Consider the following 18,779-nt stretch of genomic DNA (forward strand, 5'->3'; position numbering starts at 1 on the left):
ACTCTGTCCTTTCAATGGATCCACAGCTGGTGAGTGTGGATGTGGTGGCTGCGTTGGACCTGTATGTGGAGCAGGGCCAGTGGGACAAGTGCATCGAAACAGCTACCAAGCAGGTGCTGCTCCCTTCCTCCCAACTCCAGGTCTTCCGTGCATGTTCCCATGACTGCCCACTGCCCCATAACTATAGCTCTGGCCTCTAAAGCCCAAACTCAGAAAATCCCTAATCAGCGTCAGAGAGCTTAGTCTTCCCCACTCTGAAATTGGGGTCAGAGTCCCAGCAGGGCCTGGCTTACATATGCCCTCTGCTTCTTAAACAAATCCACAGCCTCAGGTCACCACCCCACTGCCTGGTTTTACTGACCCCACCTTCCTCATGCTATTCCTCTACCCCCGGGACAGAACTACAAGATTCTGCATAAGTACGTGGCACTGTATGCAACTCACCTGATCCGAGAGGCTGGCTCTGCCCAGGCACTGGCCCTATATGTGCAGCATGGAGCCCCTGCTAACCCACAGGTACCAGCCTGCTCCTTGGGATGAATGTTTCTTCAGGGAAATTCTTTCCTTTTCCTCGAGAATCACCCTCCCGTCTGGAACTGTTTTTGTTAAGGATTCCTTGATCAGTCTCATGCCCAGAGACCCCACCCAGTCTCTTCCAAAATGTACAGCTCCTTTGAGGATTGACCCATTAAAGAAATGCCAACATCCCAAGCTCTTAGCTAACACACGGGGAACAGTCTTTCAGAAATGAATCCCACACACACCTCTAGAGCTTAACTTCCCCAAGTGAATGAACACCACTGTCCTATCTGAGTGCCACAGCTGTCTGGAATGTTAGCTCATGCACACTGTGACTGTGCATTCGCATTCTAACATTTGCCTGCAGTCACAGAGCACCAGTTAGTTAAGAAACAGTGATTTTCTTTTTGTAATCTTCTTTTCCCTCAAAAATAATCAACACTCCGTCCATCGTTGTTCCGTAGCTCCTCCACACACACATTTACAGCCTTGCTTTCCTCTTAGACACCACTTCTACTTTCTCTTCCAGTTGTCCCCTTCCCTTCTCACTCAGCTCTTTTTTTTTTTTTTTTTTTTTTCCATTTTTCGGAAGCTGGAAACAGGGAGGCAGTCAGACAGACTCCGGCATGTGCCCGACCGGGATCCACTCGGCATGCCCACCAGGGGGCGATGTTCTGCCCCTCTGGAGTGTCGCTCTATTGCATCCAGAGCCATTCTAGTGCCTGAGGCAGAGGCCACAGAGCCATCCCCAGCGCCCAGGCCATCTTTGCTCCAATGGAGCCTCGGCTGCGGGAGGGGAAGAGAGAGACAGAGAGGAAGGAGAGGGGGAGGAGTGGAGAAGCAGATGGGCGCTTCTCCTGTGTGCCCTGGCCGGGAATCGAACCTGGGACTCCTGCACGCCAGGCCGACGCTCTACCGCTGAGCCAACCGGCCAGGGCCACTCAGCTCTTCTTACTCCCGCCTTCAGAACTTCAACATCTACAAAAGGATCTTCATGGACATGGTGAGCTCACCTGGAACCAACAGCGCTGAGGCCTACCACAGCTGGGCTGATCTCCGGGACGTCCTCTTCAATCTGGTGAGGAAGTCGGGTTGACCACAGAGTGATAAGGCGACTCTGCCTGTCCCAGCCCTCGTCTCTTCTTTCATGCACATAAACCTTTACCCTCTGATATACAGTACCTTCCTTTTCTCAGGTGGCCATCAGTTGACTGCTCTATGGCCCTGGTCCTCCTCTGACCCCTGACCCAGGCTGTGCTCTCTGTCTGCTCTAGTGTGAAAACCTGGTGAAGTCCAGTGAAGCAAACTCTCCAGCCCATGAGGAGTTTGAGACGATGCTGCTGATCGCTCATTACTATGCCACACGCTCAGCGGCCCAGAGTGTCAAACAGCTGGTGAGACGGAGGGGGGAGGAACACTCAGTCTTATGGACACATCTTCAAATGTATGAATTTGAATGAATTAAAATTCTGGAATCTCAAGTGTGGCCCACTTCTCTCCTAACTTCTCTGATTAAAGAAATCTTCAACCTTTGCTAAGATGCTTTTCCCCAGCCTCCTTTGACCTGAGCCCACACAGCTCCAGCCTCATTATGCTTAAACATTCAAATCCCATGATTTCTGTGTTGACCTCTTATACACATACCGTGGCTTATTCATGATACCATATTGTAACATTATTTCATGTAGTTGGATGAGAATTCTAGAAGTGGAAGGAAACTTAGAAATAATCTATGCCCAGTTCTGTGCAGATGAATATAACTTAAGACTCAGAAAGGCTTGAGAAATACGGCAGTTTAACAATGATTGTTGGTTTCCTGGTTCCGTGGCTGCCTTAGTTATAAGGTCCTTGGTCTGGTAGCTCAGTCACCGCATTGCCAGGGTCATAATACTTTGACTTTAATTCATAGGAAACTGTGGCTGCCAAGCTTTCGGTTTCACTTTTACGTCACACGCAGCTACTCCCTGCAGACAAGGCTTTCTATGAGGCAGGAACTGCTGCCAAGGTGAGCTGGGATGAGAAAGTTGGGAGGTAGACCATCCCATCTGCTCCCAGAGAGCAAAGCTGAGTGTGGGGCTGGAGTTGTGGGAGAAACTGTTTTCCGGGATTCTTCCCCCTGCATCCTGCAACTTTCCTCTGTTGCAGGCAGTTGGCTGGGAGAACATGGCATTCATCTTCCTCAACCGTTTTTTGGATCTGACTGATGTGAGTAGGAAGGCTATTCCCAGAAGTTGGGAGGTTTTGCCTGTCACAAGCTGTGACTATCTCATGGCTGCTTACTGTGCCACAGGCAATCGAGGAAGGGACTCTGGATGCCCTTGACCACTCCGACTTTCAGGATACAGACATTCCCTTTGAAGTGCCACTCCCAGCCAAGCAGCACATTCCGGTAAGGACCGGGATTGGAGAACAGCGGGCTCCCCAATGTGAGTGCATTGAGAAGGGAGGACACTTTAGGATGGTCCTCCCAACCCTTTGTACCAGCCATCAGTCGACCACATTTTGGAATGTCCTCGGTCCTCACTATTCCTTCAGTGAAAGTAGAAGAGGAAGAAGCTAAGGGTGTGGCTGTAACCCCCAGTTCAAAGAGGACCATTTGTGGGTGAAAGAATGATGGCTTAGCAAACCCCCCCAAGTGCCACCCCCATTTGCCCTGCCCTGCATGAAGCTGCTGCTCCCTGTCCTTCCCAGGAGGCTCAGCGAGAAGAGGTTCGAGACTGGGTGCTCACAGTCTCAATGGACCAGCAGCTAGACCAGGTTCTACCTCAAGATGAGCGCGGTGCCTATGAGGCTTCCCTGGTGGCAGTGAGCACTGGCGTTCGGGCACTGCCCTGCCTCATTACAGGTACAGAACGCTACAGCACCTGTATTCTGTGGTGGGCAGGAAGGAGGGGAAAACAGAAGGATCAAGAAGCTATCTTACTGTGATTCAGAAAAGGATGAAGAGGAACATCCTAGTTTCTGCCCCTAAATTACTCTGTTGTCCCCTTCATTCCCTCTCAAACCCTTCATCGTTTTTTCTTTCCCCACAGGATACCCCATTCTGAGGAACAAAATTGAATTTAAGCGGCCAGGGAAAGCTGCTAACAAGGACAACTGGAATAAGTTTCTCATGGCTATTAAGGTTAGAGCAGGAGACGAAGGATGGGGCAGGGAGCGCAGCACTGAAGAGAAACAACCAGCCACTGGAAGGGGGTTGGGATTGTCAAGGCAGGTGCAGCGGCCCTGAATCCTGCTGCCCACACTGGTGGAGCTGGTTTTCTTTATAGCTGGGATGTCTTCAGCACTGAGTTCCTCTGACGTTCTTTTTGTTTGCTCACAGACCTCCCACAGCCCGGTGTGCCAGGATGTGCTGAAATTCATCAGTCAGTGGTGTGGCGGGCTACCCAGCACCAGCTTTTCCTTTCAGTAACTGGTAGAGCTCAGGGAAGACTATTAGGTTCTTCCCTTCATTAAACACTTGTAACTAACAGAGACCACTGTACTTTTTGATCAAAGTCACCCTCAACACCAGCTCTTTGCCCCCAAATCAGAATCAAGTAGAAAAAGAGAAGTTCTTTTATTACAATGTTTATATCATCCTAAGGGTGAGTGTAAAGCCCTGTGGAATGAGCCTCTGGATCAACACCTGCTTGATAGAAGGGAGAGCCTGGGTCAGAAGGCAAACAGCATAGCAAGGGACCAGACCTAGTTAGTTCTAAGGGCAATTCCCTGCCCCTATCCTTTCCCAGGCCACAGTCCTCATGTCCCATTACCTGTCCTAAGCCCAACTTTTCCGCGACGCCTGGATTTCTTGATTCTGATCCAGTAGCTGCTCGCTATCCTGCCTTTTACAATGTTCAAGCTCTGTCAGTTCCTCCAGCTGCAGAAAAGGGTGGAGTTAGTACTCTGGCCCTGAATCATTTCAACACAGCCAATCTGTGTTGAAGGAACCCTTCCTATTCATCTTCCTTACCTGCCCCTGGAGCCCTTCCTTCCTGCAGGGCCCAACCCCACGGAGGGTGAGTGCTGCCACACAGCAATAACCAGACAGAACAGCCTCCACTGCAGACATGAGCAAAGAAGGAATCCAGAGAGCCAAGGCTGTATCCTAAAAGGTGAAGAGGAAGGATGGGGGAACTAGGAGGGCGCCGGGCAGAAGTGGCAAGTTGGGGTGATTAAAGGGGCAGGCCAAGGCTTTGGGACTGCAAAAAAGCTGAGACGAGAACACTCACATAGATTCTTGTGGGGTCAAAGGGGCAGTCAGCATGTCCCGGCCCCTGGTCCAGCGGTAGCAAAGGATCCAGCAGTCCTGGATGGCAGTCGGCAATAAGCCGGCGGCCACCATTGGCCACGGTGAGTGACACAGCAAGCAGGAGGCCCAGGGAGCAGGCAGTGGACAAGAGCAGGTTTACCAGACCTACTGCCAACAGGGCCCAGTGCTGGCAGGGGTCAGAAGGTCAGGTGAGCAACCTGGGGTGGGGGGCTCTCCCACTTGATAGAAAGTTTCTCTATTTGGGGCCCCTCCTCCCCACTTGAGTCAGCCCCCATTTCCCTGACACAGGCTCCCTCATTAAAACTCCAGAAATCCCCCCTCACCAGTCGTGGGCGAAGGAGATTCCTGGATGCCACGAGGGCCACAAGTCCCAAGGCAACACTCTAAAAGACACAAAGTTTGTGTGAGGCCCAGGCTGCTCCGCACGCCTCCGCCCCGCCCCTCCAAAACGAGGCCGCCTGCCGCACTCACCAGCAGCCCGGAGCCCACGGAAATGACATTGGCAGTGGTGTATTCGGTGGTGACGGCACCGCGGGGATTGGCTACATGCCGCAGGACGGTGCCGTGCAGCACAGCCCCCAGCAGCAGGTTCACGTGGCCCACCAGGATCAGCGCGAGGCCCACCCGCATTAGCCGCCAAGGGCCCCGGGCTGTGTCTGTGGAGCATGGGGTGGGGAGGGGGGGGGGGAGTAAACCTGAGCCCGGGAAGTAACTGGGAAGTAGTCCCGCGCCGCCGCCCCAAACTAACAAGGGATCACAGGACAGGGCGAGGGTGTGGGTACTGAATGGGACCAAACGCGCCGTAGGTTACCGAATCTACAGAGGCGGCAGCACCTCATTGCGTCCCCCGCGCCGGCCTCCGGGCAGCTCTACCTGGCCCGGCCCCTCCCTTGCTCGCAGGCCAGTTCCGCCCATCACTACCTGGAGGCCCAACCTCCTCACCCCAGGCGGGGCTCCGAGCCCTGCTCCCCCTAGCGGGGAAGGCGCAAACACACAGGACGCTTTTAGCAAAAAGTAGACTTTTATTACAGCAGCAACTGAGGCGAATCGAATGGCCCCCCCTGGGCCACCACTGCAGCACCACCCTTCTCTCCCGGCCTGTTCGCCCGGGCGGGATTGTAGAATTCAGCTCCCCCAGCGCGCCCGTGGGCCTCCTTTCCACACAGGCTGGGCAGGAGCTGGCAGATCAGCTACTAGCCCCCAACTAGAAGGCGGCTGCTGAGAAGGCCCAGGCCCACGTCTGTGCAAAACAAGTAAACAAAGTGCAGAGGGGAGGAAGAGAAGGGGAAGGGGGAGGGTGATGCTCAGAACCAGGGAGCCCCAAAGCTCTCCTAAATAATGAAGGAGAGAAGGGGCTTCACAGGGTAATACTGACTGGGGGGAAAGGGCAGGAAGGCTGCAGCACGTCCAGGGACAGCCACAGCTCAGATTAGGGGCCTGGCCCGGGTAAGCTCTAGGAGGAGACAGTGACAGCGGCTGAGTTGAGGGTGCTGTTCCTGGCAAAGTTGAACTTGTTCAGAGTCTCCTCTAGCAGAGAAGTCAGCCGGCTCTGGTCAGCCTAGGGGAGAAGAGCTCAGTTAGACCAGCTGGGAGGAGAAGAGAGGCAGCCCTGCAGCCGAGGGCAGAAAGCTCACCTCGCTAATGAAGCCCAGCTGCACCAGCTCAGCGGCCAACTCAGGGATGTTCTCATCTGACAGGGAAATAGGAGAGCGTGAGGACAACGGAGCGAGGGACCCAGAACCCTGCCAATTGTCCGACTGGGTTACCCTGGCTGGGAAAGAATGACATGAGCAAAGTGGCCAGACCCACCCTTAAATTTTAGGGGTTATTAAGTTCATTTTATGTGAGTCGGGGTGTCACTGCCCTGCCACTCCCCCCCACCCCCCGAGTATGTCCCTCACAGACAAGGCTCACACTCTTCATCCTCTAAGGGAAAGGAGAGACTCACTTGGCATCAGGTCACAGCTCAGGTGCCGGTTCAGTTTGTCCTCCAGCTTCAACAGAAGCGTCAACTGGAGAATAGGACAGTCAGAAAATGAGGCTCCTCTTCCCCACCCTCTGGTCCCCCGACCCTATGCAGCCTTGGCCCTGAGCCTTACATGGTGTTTGACTCCCTCCTCCACTGACTCAATGTTGCATTGCATCAGCACCACCTAGGAAGAGGGGACAGAGAGGGTTATTAGAGAAGGGACTGGTCAGTGACATGGTTGCCAGGCAGCAGAAACACATTCTTTTCTCTTCAAGGACAGAGCCTCATTAGAGGTGTTCTCTTCTCCCTTCCACCACGACTATACCGACATCCACACCTACACAGCCCCACCTTGCGGGTCTCCACCTCAGCTGGTTCAGGTGTTGGAGTCTTGACAGAGGGGGGCACCACAGGTGATGTCACCTCCTCCTGCTGTGGCTGCTGGGGCCGTGGCAGCCCGAAGGCTGTCAGGGGGTAGATCCCATTCCTAAAGGGAGATTAGAAAAGTCATGTGGCCTCTGTGAGTGCCTTAGGACACCCGCCTGTACTTCCTCAAGAAAGCCTTCTTCACTCTTCTCTCACCTGACATCTTCAAGGAATTTATCCAGTTCCAGAGCTGGTGACTGAGAGTACCTGGAGGAGAAAAAAGATGGAAGGAAACATGTAAAAAAGTAGATTCAACCATTTTCAGAGATGGATGGTTGACAGCATCCTCAGGGTGGTAGTGACCAATCTGTCTGTTTCAGACCCTCTTAGGTAAGTTACTCACAAAGTCTGAACTGGTTCTCTTCCTGGTCCTGCGGGGATTTCAGCAAGTACAGCACTGGTATCCATGTTTTTGGTGATCTCTTCCAGCGCGTTCTCTGGGATCATGTCTGGAGGGCATGACGGAATGGGGAGTTATGCAAGGATAATCAGATTAGTATCAGAGAGGGAACAGAGGTTCTGGGGGCATTAAGAATCCCTTTGGAAATAGAAGAGGAGAGATAAGATGCCAGAGATAAGTTACAAGGCTCCAGGCTGGAAAAAAATTCCCTGAAAGGCCAAGGGGACTCACGTTGGTGTCCCACAATGCAGTGGGCAGCAAGGAGTTTGAGTGAGGGCACTTCAAACAGGGCTGGGTGGAACAGAAGTTCTCTGGCTGTTGGTCTGCGAGCAGGCTCAGACTGCAGGCACTTCTGAATGAACTCCTGGGTAAGGGAACAAGGATGTGGAACAGGCATCTGGCAAGCAGCATCCTACTGTGTTTACCTTCATCTCTCTCCTACTTAGCTCAGGGCTTTGTATATACCGTACTAGGTGCTCAATGCTACTTGGAACAAATTGCTAAAGGCTTTGTACATACATACTAGATGCTCAACGCTAGTTGAGGGAATAAATTGCTCAATGTTATTTGGAAGGGCTTTGAAAACTATAAGGTATTCTATAAAAGGTATCATTCACTTTCCTTCTGCTTTAATTATTTTTCTCTTCTCCAACCACAAACTTTTTCATTGTTGAAACATTTTTTTTAACTTTCTATCTCTGTGCGTTATTAGCCCAATCACTGCCTTACCTTCTCCAACCCTCACCAAATTTATCTTCTCTTCCCAACCATACCCATTATTTCCCAAGCCTAGTACAATTTCCTTTGTCCACTAAATCTTTTTTTTTTTTTTTTGTATTTTTCTAAAGTTGGAAACGGGGAGGCAGTCAGACAGACTCCTGCATGCGCCAGACCAGGATCCATCTGGCATGCCCACCAGGGGGCGATGCTCTGCCCATCTGGGGCGTGGCTCTGTTGCAATCAGAGCCATTCTAGTGCCTGAGGCAGAGGCCATAGAGCCATCCTCAGCGCCCGGGCCAACTTTGCTCCAATGAAGCCTTGGCTGCGGGAGTGGAAGACAGAGACAGAGAGGAAGGAGAGGGGGAGGGGTGGAAAAGCAGATGGGCACTTCTCCTGCGTGCCCTGGCCGGGAATCGAACTTGGGACTCCTGCACGCCAGGCCGACGCTCTACCACTGAGCCAACTGGCCAGGACCCACTAAATCATTTATTTATTTTTATTTTTATTTTTTTATTTTTTTAAAGACTTTATTTATTCATTATAGAGAGGGGAGAGAGAAAGAGGGAAGGGGGGAGGAGAAGGAAGTATCCACTCCCATATGTGCCTTGACCAGGCAAGCCCAGGGTTTTGAACCGGCAACCTCAGTGTTTCCAGGTTGACGCTTTATCCACTGAGCCACCACAGGTCAGGCTAAATCATTTATTAAATGCACTGATTTCCCATGCTGCTTCTTTTTATTGACTAATTTTAGAGAGAGAGAGAAACATCAATTTGTTGTTCACTTATTTATGCATTCACTATTTGATTCTGGCTTGTACCCTGATCAGGAATTGAACACACAACCTTGGAGTATGGGGACGACATTCTAACCAACTGAGAGCTACCTGGCCAGGGCCTCCCCCATGGTTCTTCTACATCACCCCTTTTTACTTCCATAGGTCCCATGATAATTACCCTGCTTTCTTTCTTTCTATCTTGGAGGCCCACAAGGTCATATACCTAATCTTTCCCTTGAACTCTCCACCCTAACATTGAACTGGGAATTTACTCCACACCAGCCTCAAGCCTCCTGACTTGTCTTCCCTCATTTCTCTCCCTTTCACACTTAATCTAATGAGCCACAAACTATCCTTGTTTGGACCCTCCTGTCCTGACTACTTACTGTAATGTGTCTACTGACTCATAACTCTTATATCTTTTAAATCTTAGTTCATTATTCAAGGTCACTTTCCCTAACTAAAACTACAGTTGACCTTTGGACAACACAAGTTTGAACTGCACAGGTCTACTTATAAGTAGATTATTTTTTAATAACTACCTGTACTGTTCTTGATCCATGGTTGGGGAGGGCCGACAATATGCACTGATCAATGCCATTTTATATGGGGAACTTGAGCATCCCCAAAAGGTTGGTATCCACAGGGGGCCCTGTAATCAATTCCCTGTGGATAACTGAGGGACAACTTAAGTTTTTTGGGGGGTCAAAAGTCATACACAGATTTCTATGTCAGGGGTCGGTACCCCTAACCCCTACACTGTTCAAGGGTCATCTGTGTGCACATCCCCAAATAACTGATTCAATTTAAACTGATTGATGTTTATTTAAAAATATCAAGACAGAGAAGGTCAAGATGGCAGGGGTCCTGAGAGTCCAATGGCTATTAAGGGCAGCATGGGACATCGTGCCACTGGGTGCAGAGAGCCTCCCATATTACCAAGGACATGCTCCCGGGGCCCTATCTCAAGAACCCAGAAGCAAGGGTTGCTACCACCAAGAAGTATAATATGTGGGTGAAAGACTACAAGCCATACCCTATGATGCATGGGATTCACTGGGACCTAGATATGTATATCAGGAACCATGCAGACATATCCCCCATGCCTGTTTCTTGGAATCTCATGTATAAGCACCTCTTCGGCTTCATGGCATTCATAGTGTTCATATTTTTGGTAGGGGGGACACTCATCCCTCCTACCAGCCTATGGGGCCAAAGCAGTATCCTTATAATAATCTGTACCTGGGACAAGGTGGCCATCCCTCCAAAGAACCTGAGCCCATGGTTCACTATGAAATCTGAGGAGGCTCTGTAGGCTCTGTGCCCCCCTGACTCCCTCATTCCTAGAGATTTAACCTTAATGAAGTCCCTAATGAAACTTAGTGCAAAAGAATATATATAAATATATACACATACATATATATATATATATATATCAACACAGATGTCTAGACTGTATATCAATAACTTGAGTTAACCATCAAATTAGTTTACCTCCATATACACACACCTAAATTAACATGTAACTTTTAAACCCAATTATTACCCATCTTAAACTCCAGTGTGTATATACAAAACATGTTAGGCACTACTTAGGGAAATGTTCACTGCTTTTGCCTGTCCTTCCTGCTTTATATTCTCTTGCTCTTTTATTTTTTTAAGTGACAGAAAGAGAGATAGAGAGAGACAGATAGGGATAGACAGACAGAAAAAGAAAGAGATGAGAAGCATCAATTCTTTGTTATCGCACCTTAGTTGTTCACTGATTGCTTTCTCATATGTGCCTTGACCAGAGGACTACAGCAGAACGAGTGATCCCTTGCTCAAGCCAGTGACCTTGGGCTTCAAGCCAGTGACCCCGCGCTCAAACTGGTGACCTCAGGGTTTCAAACCTCAGAGCTCTGCGTCCCAGGCCAATGTTCTATCCACTGCGCCACCACCTGGTCAGGCTTCTCATGTTCTTATAAGAGAGCATATTTCCAGTAGGAGGAAAGAAGGAAAACTGAAGACATTTCAGTCTATTAAAAAGGGAATGATCCTTAAGAATCTTACCCTCTGTAATGGGTCTTCTAGAAGCTGGATGGCACTGCTGATGGCTTCCTGTGGCACATATGAGGACTCTCCATTGCCCTGAATCTCCAGCACTGCCATCTGCAGTGAGATAGAAAGTAGAGAACAAACAACCTCAGTGTTTCCACATCACGCCCCTCAAGACCAGTACCCTACTGTCCACACTCCATTTCCCCCTTCCATCTTCTGATTTGACCCCTTTCCATCACCACCACTCTTCCCTGCCCCTTGTGGTTTCCTCACCTCCAGTGCACACATGCCAAAGGAGTAGATGTCCACTGCCGTTGTCACATTAGTGACTTCTAAGGAAAACAGGTTTTGGAGAATCAGAGGATGGGAGTAGGGCATGGCACAAATGCCTTTAAAATTTTTTTGTATTCCAGTGGAGAAGTATTAGTAGTTTCAGTTATGTTGTTACTTCTGTCGCTCAGGTTGTAAGGTGGAAACCTGGGGGAGGGGAGTGGGCAGAAAAAGTGGGATGCCTCACCTCCATACTCTGGTGCAAAGAAGTGTAGATTCTTCTGCTCTTCCCGACAAGTCTTCACATGATTGTTGATAGTGTCAGGAGCCACTGGGAGTAGGGGAGATAGCCACAATCTGACCAACGTCAACAAAGCAATCGCACTCCAGAGAAGCCCCCAAAAGCCAAATTATCTCCTGAAGTCTCTAACTCTCAACAGGCACAAACCCTTTCCCAGCGTCTGTAGACTAAAGATGAGCACCACCTACCTCCCCTTTCTCAGGTCTATCACTTCTCATCTAAGGTCCCTAAGTCAGTAGCAACAAAGGCTCCGCACTACACTAACAAGTACTCGGGGGCTTTGGGTTAGTCAAGGAGCAACACAAGCTAAGGAAAAACTTTCACTTGTGACCTGTTCACCTTTCCCAAAGCCCAGGTACATCCTGATCACAGGAAAATGTTTGATCAGTCCTTTCATCCAATCCCTGATCACAGGAAAATGTTTGATCAGTCATTTCATCCAACCTGCAGTAGCATAAAATAACAGGCAGCCCATCCTAATCCTGGACAATCTGATACCTCAGAAGCTTGGCTAAAGGATAAGAAGGATACAACCAAGTAGAGAGCCTCCTGCTTGCATACCTCTACTGACTGAAACTCAAACAGCTCAAAATTGAACCAATACCCTTGAATCGGTTCACTTTTAATTCACCAAAAATTTTAGATTCCTGCTCTTATCCCCTTATCCCTCAACACTGCCTGCCACAGGGCTGAACGAGGAACCAGGGCCAGGCCTAATTTGGACTCACGCGAATCATAAACAATGACTACAAGTCACAGAGAGTTTAAGAGCACAGTATGATTTAGGGAACCAGCCTGATGGTGAGAGAGAGAATAAGAATCCAGGATGTAAGTGGCCAGCCAGGCAGAATCCACAGGAAACAAGCGGGTTATGGAAGGGCAAGCAGGTGGAGGGCTGGTAGCGCAAAAGCCAAGCAGGCATAATTAGGCAAGGGGGGTAAGGGAACAGGGCTTGCTCCCACGACTGCATGCACTGGGCAGCCGCAAAGGGGAACAGGGGGAGCACAAACTGAGCCCAACACGGGGCAGAGGGAGCTCTCACCATTAGCAAAAATCCTATGAAAGACTGTTGGGAACAGAGCAGCCCGTAAGCGGGAGGGAGGAAAACAGAGAAAAGTTGTGAGCAATGGAGCAGCCAAGCCCCAGACAAATGGCCACACAAACACCACACCAACACGGCACACAGAAATGTTAGACACTGCACACATATACACAGCAAATGGAAGCACTCACAGCAGGCACAGCCTGGAACCTCCTTTGGAAGGGTCCAGCCCCAGAGGCTCAAGTGAGATCTTACACACATCTCTTGCCCTTTCCCAACCTCCTATCAAGATCTCTGTATTTACCCATTTCCCTCCAAAAAAGCACACAATTAGACCCTACACCCTGTCCACTAATTGACTGGCTTTTCCCTTTGAATTACGCCTACAAAGGTTCTTTCTCTTATTACCAGCCCACATCTCAGAATTTTGCTGCTCTCCTCATTCCTTTCATCTTACCCCCGTGGTTCCCAAAATCCCGAGGCTCCCCTGCCCAGAACCTCTCCCTCCCCTCACCAGAGCCAATCTTGATGAGTCCGTTGTGCTGGATGAAGATGGTGTCACAGGTCAGGTTCCCATGGATGATGGGGGGGTCACAGGAGTGCAGGTAGCTGTGGGGGCACTGGGCTGTTAGAGGGGCCACTGGGAAATTCAGGGCAGGGGGAACCCAAGGGTTAAGAGGAACAAGGGCCTGGTGGTCTCCTGCTGGTCACCACAAAGATAATCCCCACACTCTGAATCTCCACTATGCCTGCCTGATAAGTTAAATAGCTGGATAAGCACTAGGAGAAAGAGTTGGAGGATAGTGTTGTGTTTATGGCATTAGGAAGAACCCTTTAAAAGGCCCGTGGGGGCCTAGTCTTGACAGGTTATGACTCAAAGAAAGTTGGGTGAGGCAGCAAAGAACAGCAGAATAGTGTTCTGAAATCTGTTTGGAGGAACTAAATCAGGAGATATGGGAAAGACACTAACCAGATCCTACTTACCTTAGGGCAGAGAGGATTTGTGTGCACCAGCGCTTCCAAGCCTGGAACAGAGAGTGATCAAGGATCAGCAGTAACTCCCTCTCTCAAACCTCTTCAGTTTCCTCCATCCCTTCCTGATCTGCTTCATAATTAGCACAATCTTTTTTAAACCCCCAAACCAGCTTAAAACTTTGCTCTTCCTCCATACCTTTTCATTCATAGTCTTGTGGTTCTTTTTGGTCTTCTTCAAAAATTGCTTAAGACTGCCAGATGACATATATTCTGTGATAAAAATGACCTGGAGAGACAAAGCACAAAAATAGGGCCTTATAGCAATGACCCCCTACCTGGTGACACATACACTGCAATTACATTAAATTTGGAAGTTTGGTTTTTGTTTTTGTGACAGAGACAGAGACAGAGAGAGGGACAGATAGGGACAGACAGACAGGAAGGGAGAGAGATAAGAAGCATCAATTCTTCATTGCAGCACCTTAGCTGTTCATTGATTGCTTTGTCATATGTGCCTTGACTGGGGGGCTACAGCAGACCGAGTAACCCCTTGCTCAAGCCAGTGACCTTGGGCTCAAGCTGGTAAGCCGTGCTCAAACCAGATGAGCCCGTGCTCAAACCAGATGAGCCCGTGCTCAAGCTGGCGACCTCTCGGGGTTTCAAACCTGAGCCCTCAACGTCCCAGTCTGATGCTCTATCCACTGCGCCACCGTCTGGTCAGCCAGTTTTTTGCTTTTGTTTTAAGTTTCCTTTTTTTGTTAGTACCATTTCCAAGACAATGAAAACTACTGAGCTATGGGAAGAAGGAAACAAAAGTTCATTCATTTCTGCAATGGCTAAACCAGACAAAAGGCATAGGTGGTAGTCAAAACTCTACTCTCATCACTACACCAACTAATTCTAGTTTTATTTTTAAACTATCTTGTTTTAATATCTGAAAAAAGGAACAATAAATATAGCTAGTCTCTGTGGTAAGCTCAGAAAAAAAAGTTCTTACCCTGGCTTTATTTTCTTTAATGTCAGCCCAATACTTGTGAAACTTAACAATGTTGAGATGTTCCAACTGAATCAGATTATCAAACACAGCACGAACCTTTTCCTGGGAGTAGGGAAGAAAGTGGGATTATAGGGTTAGAAACCATTATAATCCTGAAAAAGCATTCTTATCTTTCCTCAGAAATGACCTAACCCCAACATACTCTCCCTAGTCATCTTCCCAACACCAATTCCTCATTAACACCCAGCATCCTAACACCCCATAGGCTGTTATCATTTCACCATTACCTACCTCTTGCAGCTTGTAGTTCTTGCGCTCAGAAAACTGTACCTCATTCCATACAACCTCTACACCCTCCTCTGTATCCATGGCCAGGTATGCACTGTCAATACCTGGCACATTGCGCTGATTTACCTGAGAAAAAATGCAATTGTACAGTAATTAAAGTTACTTCATGAACCCTCAATTTCAATACTCCATATGATCAACTTCTTCCAGGCTCTGACCTGTTGAAGTTTGGTCTGCCCCTCTGAGAATCTTCTCTTCTACTTCTCACATGTTAGAATTCACTCTCCCAAAAGTGACAGTACCAACACCTTACCTCTTCTCTCCTCTTCTGCCAGCGCCCACAGGGTGACTCTTCCAAGATCTCAGACTCATCTTCACTTTCTTCTTCTTCCTCTGGGGAAGCAGCTGAGGTTGTGGAAGTCACAGGAGGTGACACTGATGTCAGGCCAGGAGCTGAGGATGAAGATTCTACCTTTGGGTCTGAGCCACTGCTGAGTACTGTCTGGGACTCCCCCTCCGACATGGTGGAACAAACAGGCCTGCATTGGTAGGGGCAAGGATGGAGAAAGAAGGCAAAAAAAGGTCAGGATAGACCAATGAAGATTTAATCCTAAAAACCTCTTCTGGGATTAAAAAGAAAATAAGCAGTCTGTCTAAACACTGAAACATTAATTATTCTCTCCTCATCTAGAGAGGGAAGCTATTTTGGTTGAAGATGACCCACTCAAAAGTGGCAAACACAAGATTTATGGCAGTATAACCCATCTTAGTAAAGTACAAACGAACAGCAAAATCAGGGGCCCCATTCCTTCTTAGCAAATATTCATCCAACAGCCTTCCCTTTGACTCCTCATCTATTCCTATTTGCACTGTGCTCAAGAACTAAGCTACATAGGAGCTGTTCAGAACAGATGACTCCAGACCCCAAAATGTTCCATTAATCCAGCCCAAAGGCTGCATGCACCTGTAGCACTCAGCCAATTTATTCCTGTGGAACCCTCGCTGATTTATTCCACTAGAACTAGCCTTGGCAAAAACTAGCCATCCCTCCTTACACACAGAATGAACCTGCCAGTCCATGGTGAGGCCACCCTTGGGCCAGGTGACTAGCAGTGGTTAGTGACTTCATCCCTGATGATCTCACCTTCCTTGTGATATGACTATGGCAAGTGGGCATTGGTTAACAATATTTTTTCTCATTCACTCATTCAAGAAATGTTTATTAAGCACTTATTATGGACCAAGAATTGGGCTAAATGCTTGAAATACAAAAGACAAAAGTGAATAAAACAAAGAAGATGCTCATACACATAGAGCCACAAATTTAAGGCAGATCTAAGACTTTAAGCTTCCAGCTTTTATTTCATTCATATGGCTCAAGGGCACCATCCCCTGGTGCCTTTGTACTGGATTTGACATATGTACTCCTTTCAAGTATAAATACTCAAGACACATCATTCAACCTTCCATAGCTCAAAGGCACCCTCCTCTAGGGCACTGGATCTAGCATCCTTCCAAATACAAATGGTCTTATAAACATTACTAAAGTACTACACATACAACATTTTTTCAGGGGCTACTTGAAGAAAACGAATTCTTAAAAGCTAAAAGTCACCAACTTGTCCAATTAGTCACAGGACAACCACAGAATATTTTGTATCTCAAAGAACAAAGGTTGTGAAGGAGTTGGAATCTCTATGCTAGACTCAAGGGGGTGCTTTAAAGTATGAAAATGATATCCTGGGAAGTAGAGTTGCTCCTCTAAGGCAGTTCAGAATATAGAAGCCTCTGATCAATCAACACCAATCTTTTGAAAAACCTTCATTTCTTTTTAGAACTCTAGGATGCCCCCTTCTGCCCATCTCTGTCCAAAATTTACATTATGCTTAACTCAAGTCAGATTTTTATGACATTCTAGTAAAGACCAGAAGGCAGCAAAACACTACAGAGAAAATCTGGCAAGATATTCTTTCCCTATGTTATTTTGTAGGTTCTTGACTATCATAAATTTTATTCAGCCTGCCAGAAATGCTACAGAATCCACCAGAAAACGAGTTAATTCTCCTTTTGCCCCTGAAAAGTAGCTAAGAAAACAGCAATAAAGTTCATATGGGTTACTTTCTAGAGCAGCTATATGTACCGAATGCATCCTGAATCCGAACAGCTAAGTAAAAATTCCTGGTAGATTACAATAGGAAATACTAGTGGAATTCTAATACTGGAAGTCTGTAGCCATCGGGCTTTAAGAAACCTCTGGACCCAGGACACACAGTAGGGCACCACCACAAGAAAAGCCAAACTTTCATCAGTCATAGGGATGCCCTCAGAATGTGCTGTGCTCTCCCTCTCCAATTTTTCCCCAGTAGACAAAATAAAGGCAATGCACAAGAACCCCCAGCACTCCCGCTATAGATAAATCTTTGCCACACTGGGAGTTTTGTCCAGAGTCATTCAGAGGTTTATATAGACCACATATGGAAAAAGCCACTGAGGTCCCTAAAGGGAATCTTCTCGCCGTCTCCAGCCACCCCGAGGTGTACAGTGTGTTCCCCTCTGAGTAACGCAGGTAGATCATCCTGCAAAGTTTTTCTCCGAGACTTGCATTCTTGGACTGCAGCCCCTCTGCATTACAATTCTTCAGCAACAGCTTACAGGCCACAGGCCTCTCGGCTGCGCTCACCCAGATCGGACCAAAGAGGGCCTCTGAGACCTACAGGACTGTGCGGTCAGATACACAGCAAGAGCCAGGGAGGAATTTCACATTCCAACAGGTCGCCCGGCCAGGTGTCGCAAGGGAAAGCCAGCCCCAGAGGCAGGCCGAGGGGGCGAGCTACGGCCACCTCATCACAGAGGGCCCCGCGGCGCCGCCAGGGGCGCAGGCCACGCCCCCGCGCAGTCGGCGCGCCGACCCCGCGAGCAGGCGCGGCCCCGACGCTGCGCTTCCGCAGGCCTCCGGGCCGCGACCGCCGCCCCCGCCCCCGCCGCCGGCCCCGCCTCTCGCCAGCCCGAGTAGGACGCGAACGCCGGGACCTAGCGCCCCGCGCCGGCAGAATTCTGGGCCGCCGTCGCTGCCACACCGCGGAGATGGTGGAGGGCCCGGCAGTGACTGTGGGGCCCAGGCCCAACCCCTCGGCTCCGGCGGGCCCGGCCTGGGCCGCCGAGTAAGCAGGGCCACCTCCAAATACCCGCCTATCGGGGTCCCACCGCCCCGGGCCGCGGAGGCTGATACTTCTGTCCTCTCACCGGACCCCTGTTTCTCCCTCACTCCCCTCGGCGCTCACCTCCCGATTCGGCTTCCCGCAGCCTCCGCTTCAGCTACAGCTCGGGTCCCGGGGCCGCAGACCGGACAGACTCCCTCACAGCTGCGCTCCGCAGCGCAACCGAACTGTGGGCCCCGCCCTCGCGGCGTCCCAACCAACAGATGGGCGGTGCTGCACTGCGTTGGGTTTCCATTGGACAAGGGGGCCGGAGTGGGCGGTGCCCCAGATAGACGGTCGCTGGCTGGGATCGTCTTCCACCGGGTCTCCTCCCCCTGAGCTTGTCCCGCGGAGACCTCTCTGAGGCTTCGGTATTTTCTGTCTCAACTGGGGCTCATCTCTCTGACCACCCTTCCGTCCACTCCAGGTGCCCACGATGATTCCGCTGGGCGAAAAGAAGGCATTCTCCCTCTTCTTGAAGACGCCATGACAGTTTTTGTCCGACTAAAAGACAAAAGGAGCCAAAGAAGTAGCTTCGATCCAAGAGGGGCGCCCACCCACTTTCATTATTTGGGGGCAAGACTACACAGAGCACCACTTATTC

At 49.5% G+C, this 18,779-nt stretch overlaps 3 protein-coding genes and 1 pseudogene across 7 annotated transcripts in view; 2 read left to right on the forward strand and 2 right to left on the reverse strand.

The window, feature by feature from the left end:
- Window positions 1-3,993, forward strand: part of IFT172 (intraflagellar transport 172) — a 42,735-nt gene extending 38,742 nt beyond the window's left edge. For all 3 annotated transcript variants that reach the window (XM_066378634.1, XM_066378636.1, XM_066378635.1), the window contains exons 39-48: window positions 27-113; window positions 400-516; window positions 1,487-1,597; window positions 1,794-1,913; window positions 2,429-2,524; window positions 2,665-2,724; window positions 2,810-2,908; window positions 3,211-3,364; window positions 3,552-3,643; window positions 3,842-3,993. In XM_066378634.1, the coding sequence (XP_066234731.1) occupies window positions 27-113; window positions 400-516; window positions 1,487-1,597; window positions 1,794-1,913; window positions 2,429-2,524; window positions 2,665-2,724; window positions 2,810-2,908; window positions 3,211-3,364; window positions 3,552-3,643; window positions 3,842-3,931 (1,026 nt within the window). In that variant the 3' untranslated portion in view covers window positions 3,932-3,993. The remainder of the gene's footprint in view (window positions 1-26; window positions 114-399; window positions 517-1,486; window positions 1,598-1,793; window positions 1,914-2,428; window positions 2,525-2,664; window positions 2,725-2,809; window positions 2,909-3,210; window positions 3,365-3,551; window positions 3,644-3,841) is intronic.
- Window positions 3,994-4,062: 69 nt separating this feature from the next.
- Window positions 4,063-5,706, reverse strand: KRTCAP3 (keratinocyte associated protein 3). 2 transcript variants are annotated; one of them, XR_010749951.1, is made up of 7 exons: window positions 5,586-5,706; window positions 5,246-5,430; window positions 5,098-5,157; window positions 4,734-4,940; window positions 4,475-4,563; window positions 4,275-4,381; window positions 4,063-4,147 (listed from the first exon to the last, which is right to left on the reverse strand). XR_010749951.1 is itself a non-coding variant. In XM_066372407.1 (7 exons), exons 1-6 carry the CDS (start codon window positions 5,611-5,613, stop codon window positions 4,280-4,282), a joined length of 717 nt encoding a protein of 238 aa, XP_066228504.1. In that variant the 5' UTR covers window positions 5,614-5,706; the 3' UTR covers window positions 4,063-4,147; window positions 4,275-4,279. The 2 variants fall into 2 exon arrangements, 1 of the variants encoding a protein (XP_066228504.1); XM_066372407.1 differs by having other exon boundaries at window positions 4,475-4,609.
- Window positions 5,707-5,776: 70 nt separating this feature from the next.
- Window positions 5,777-18,364, reverse strand: NRBP1 (nuclear receptor binding protein 1). Of its 2 annotated transcripts, XM_066378641.1 has the most exons (19): window positions 18,260-18,364; window positions 15,292-15,517; window positions 14,982-15,104; window positions 14,691-14,792; window positions 13,890-13,979; window positions 13,703-13,743; window positions 13,233-13,327; window positions 12,719-12,742; window positions 11,623-11,706; window positions 11,379-11,437; window positions 11,118-11,216; window positions 7,801-7,933; window positions 7,513-7,618; window positions 7,326-7,376; window positions 7,095-7,230; window positions 6,874-6,927; window positions 6,723-6,786; window positions 6,409-6,464; window positions 5,777-6,332 (listed from the first exon to the last, which is right to left on the reverse strand). In XM_066378641.1, exons 2-19 carry the CDS (start codon window positions 15,499-15,501, stop codon window positions 6,228-6,230), a joined length of 1,632 nt encoding a protein of 543 aa, XP_066234738.1. In that variant the 5' UTR covers window positions 15,502-15,517; window positions 18,260-18,364; the 3' UTR covers window positions 5,777-6,227. The 2 variants fall into 2 exon arrangements, with proteins under 2 accessions (XP_066234738.1, XP_066234739.1); XM_066378642.1 differs by lacking the exon at window positions 12,719-12,742.
- LOC136397451 (NADH dehydrogenase [ubiquinone] 1 beta subcomplex subunit 8, mitochondrial pseudogene) lies at window positions 9,921-10,367 on the forward strand (annotated as a pseudogene).
- Window positions 18,365-18,779: the final 415 nt, after the last annotated feature.

The sequence above is a fragment of the Saccopteryx leptura genome, chromosome 3, assembly GCF_036850995.1.
Source record: "Saccopteryx leptura isolate mSacLep1 chromosome 3, mSacLep1_pri_phased_curated, whole genome shotgun sequence".
NCBI lineage: Eukaryota > Metazoa > Chordata > Mammalia > Chiroptera > Emballonuridae > Saccopteryx > Saccopteryx leptura.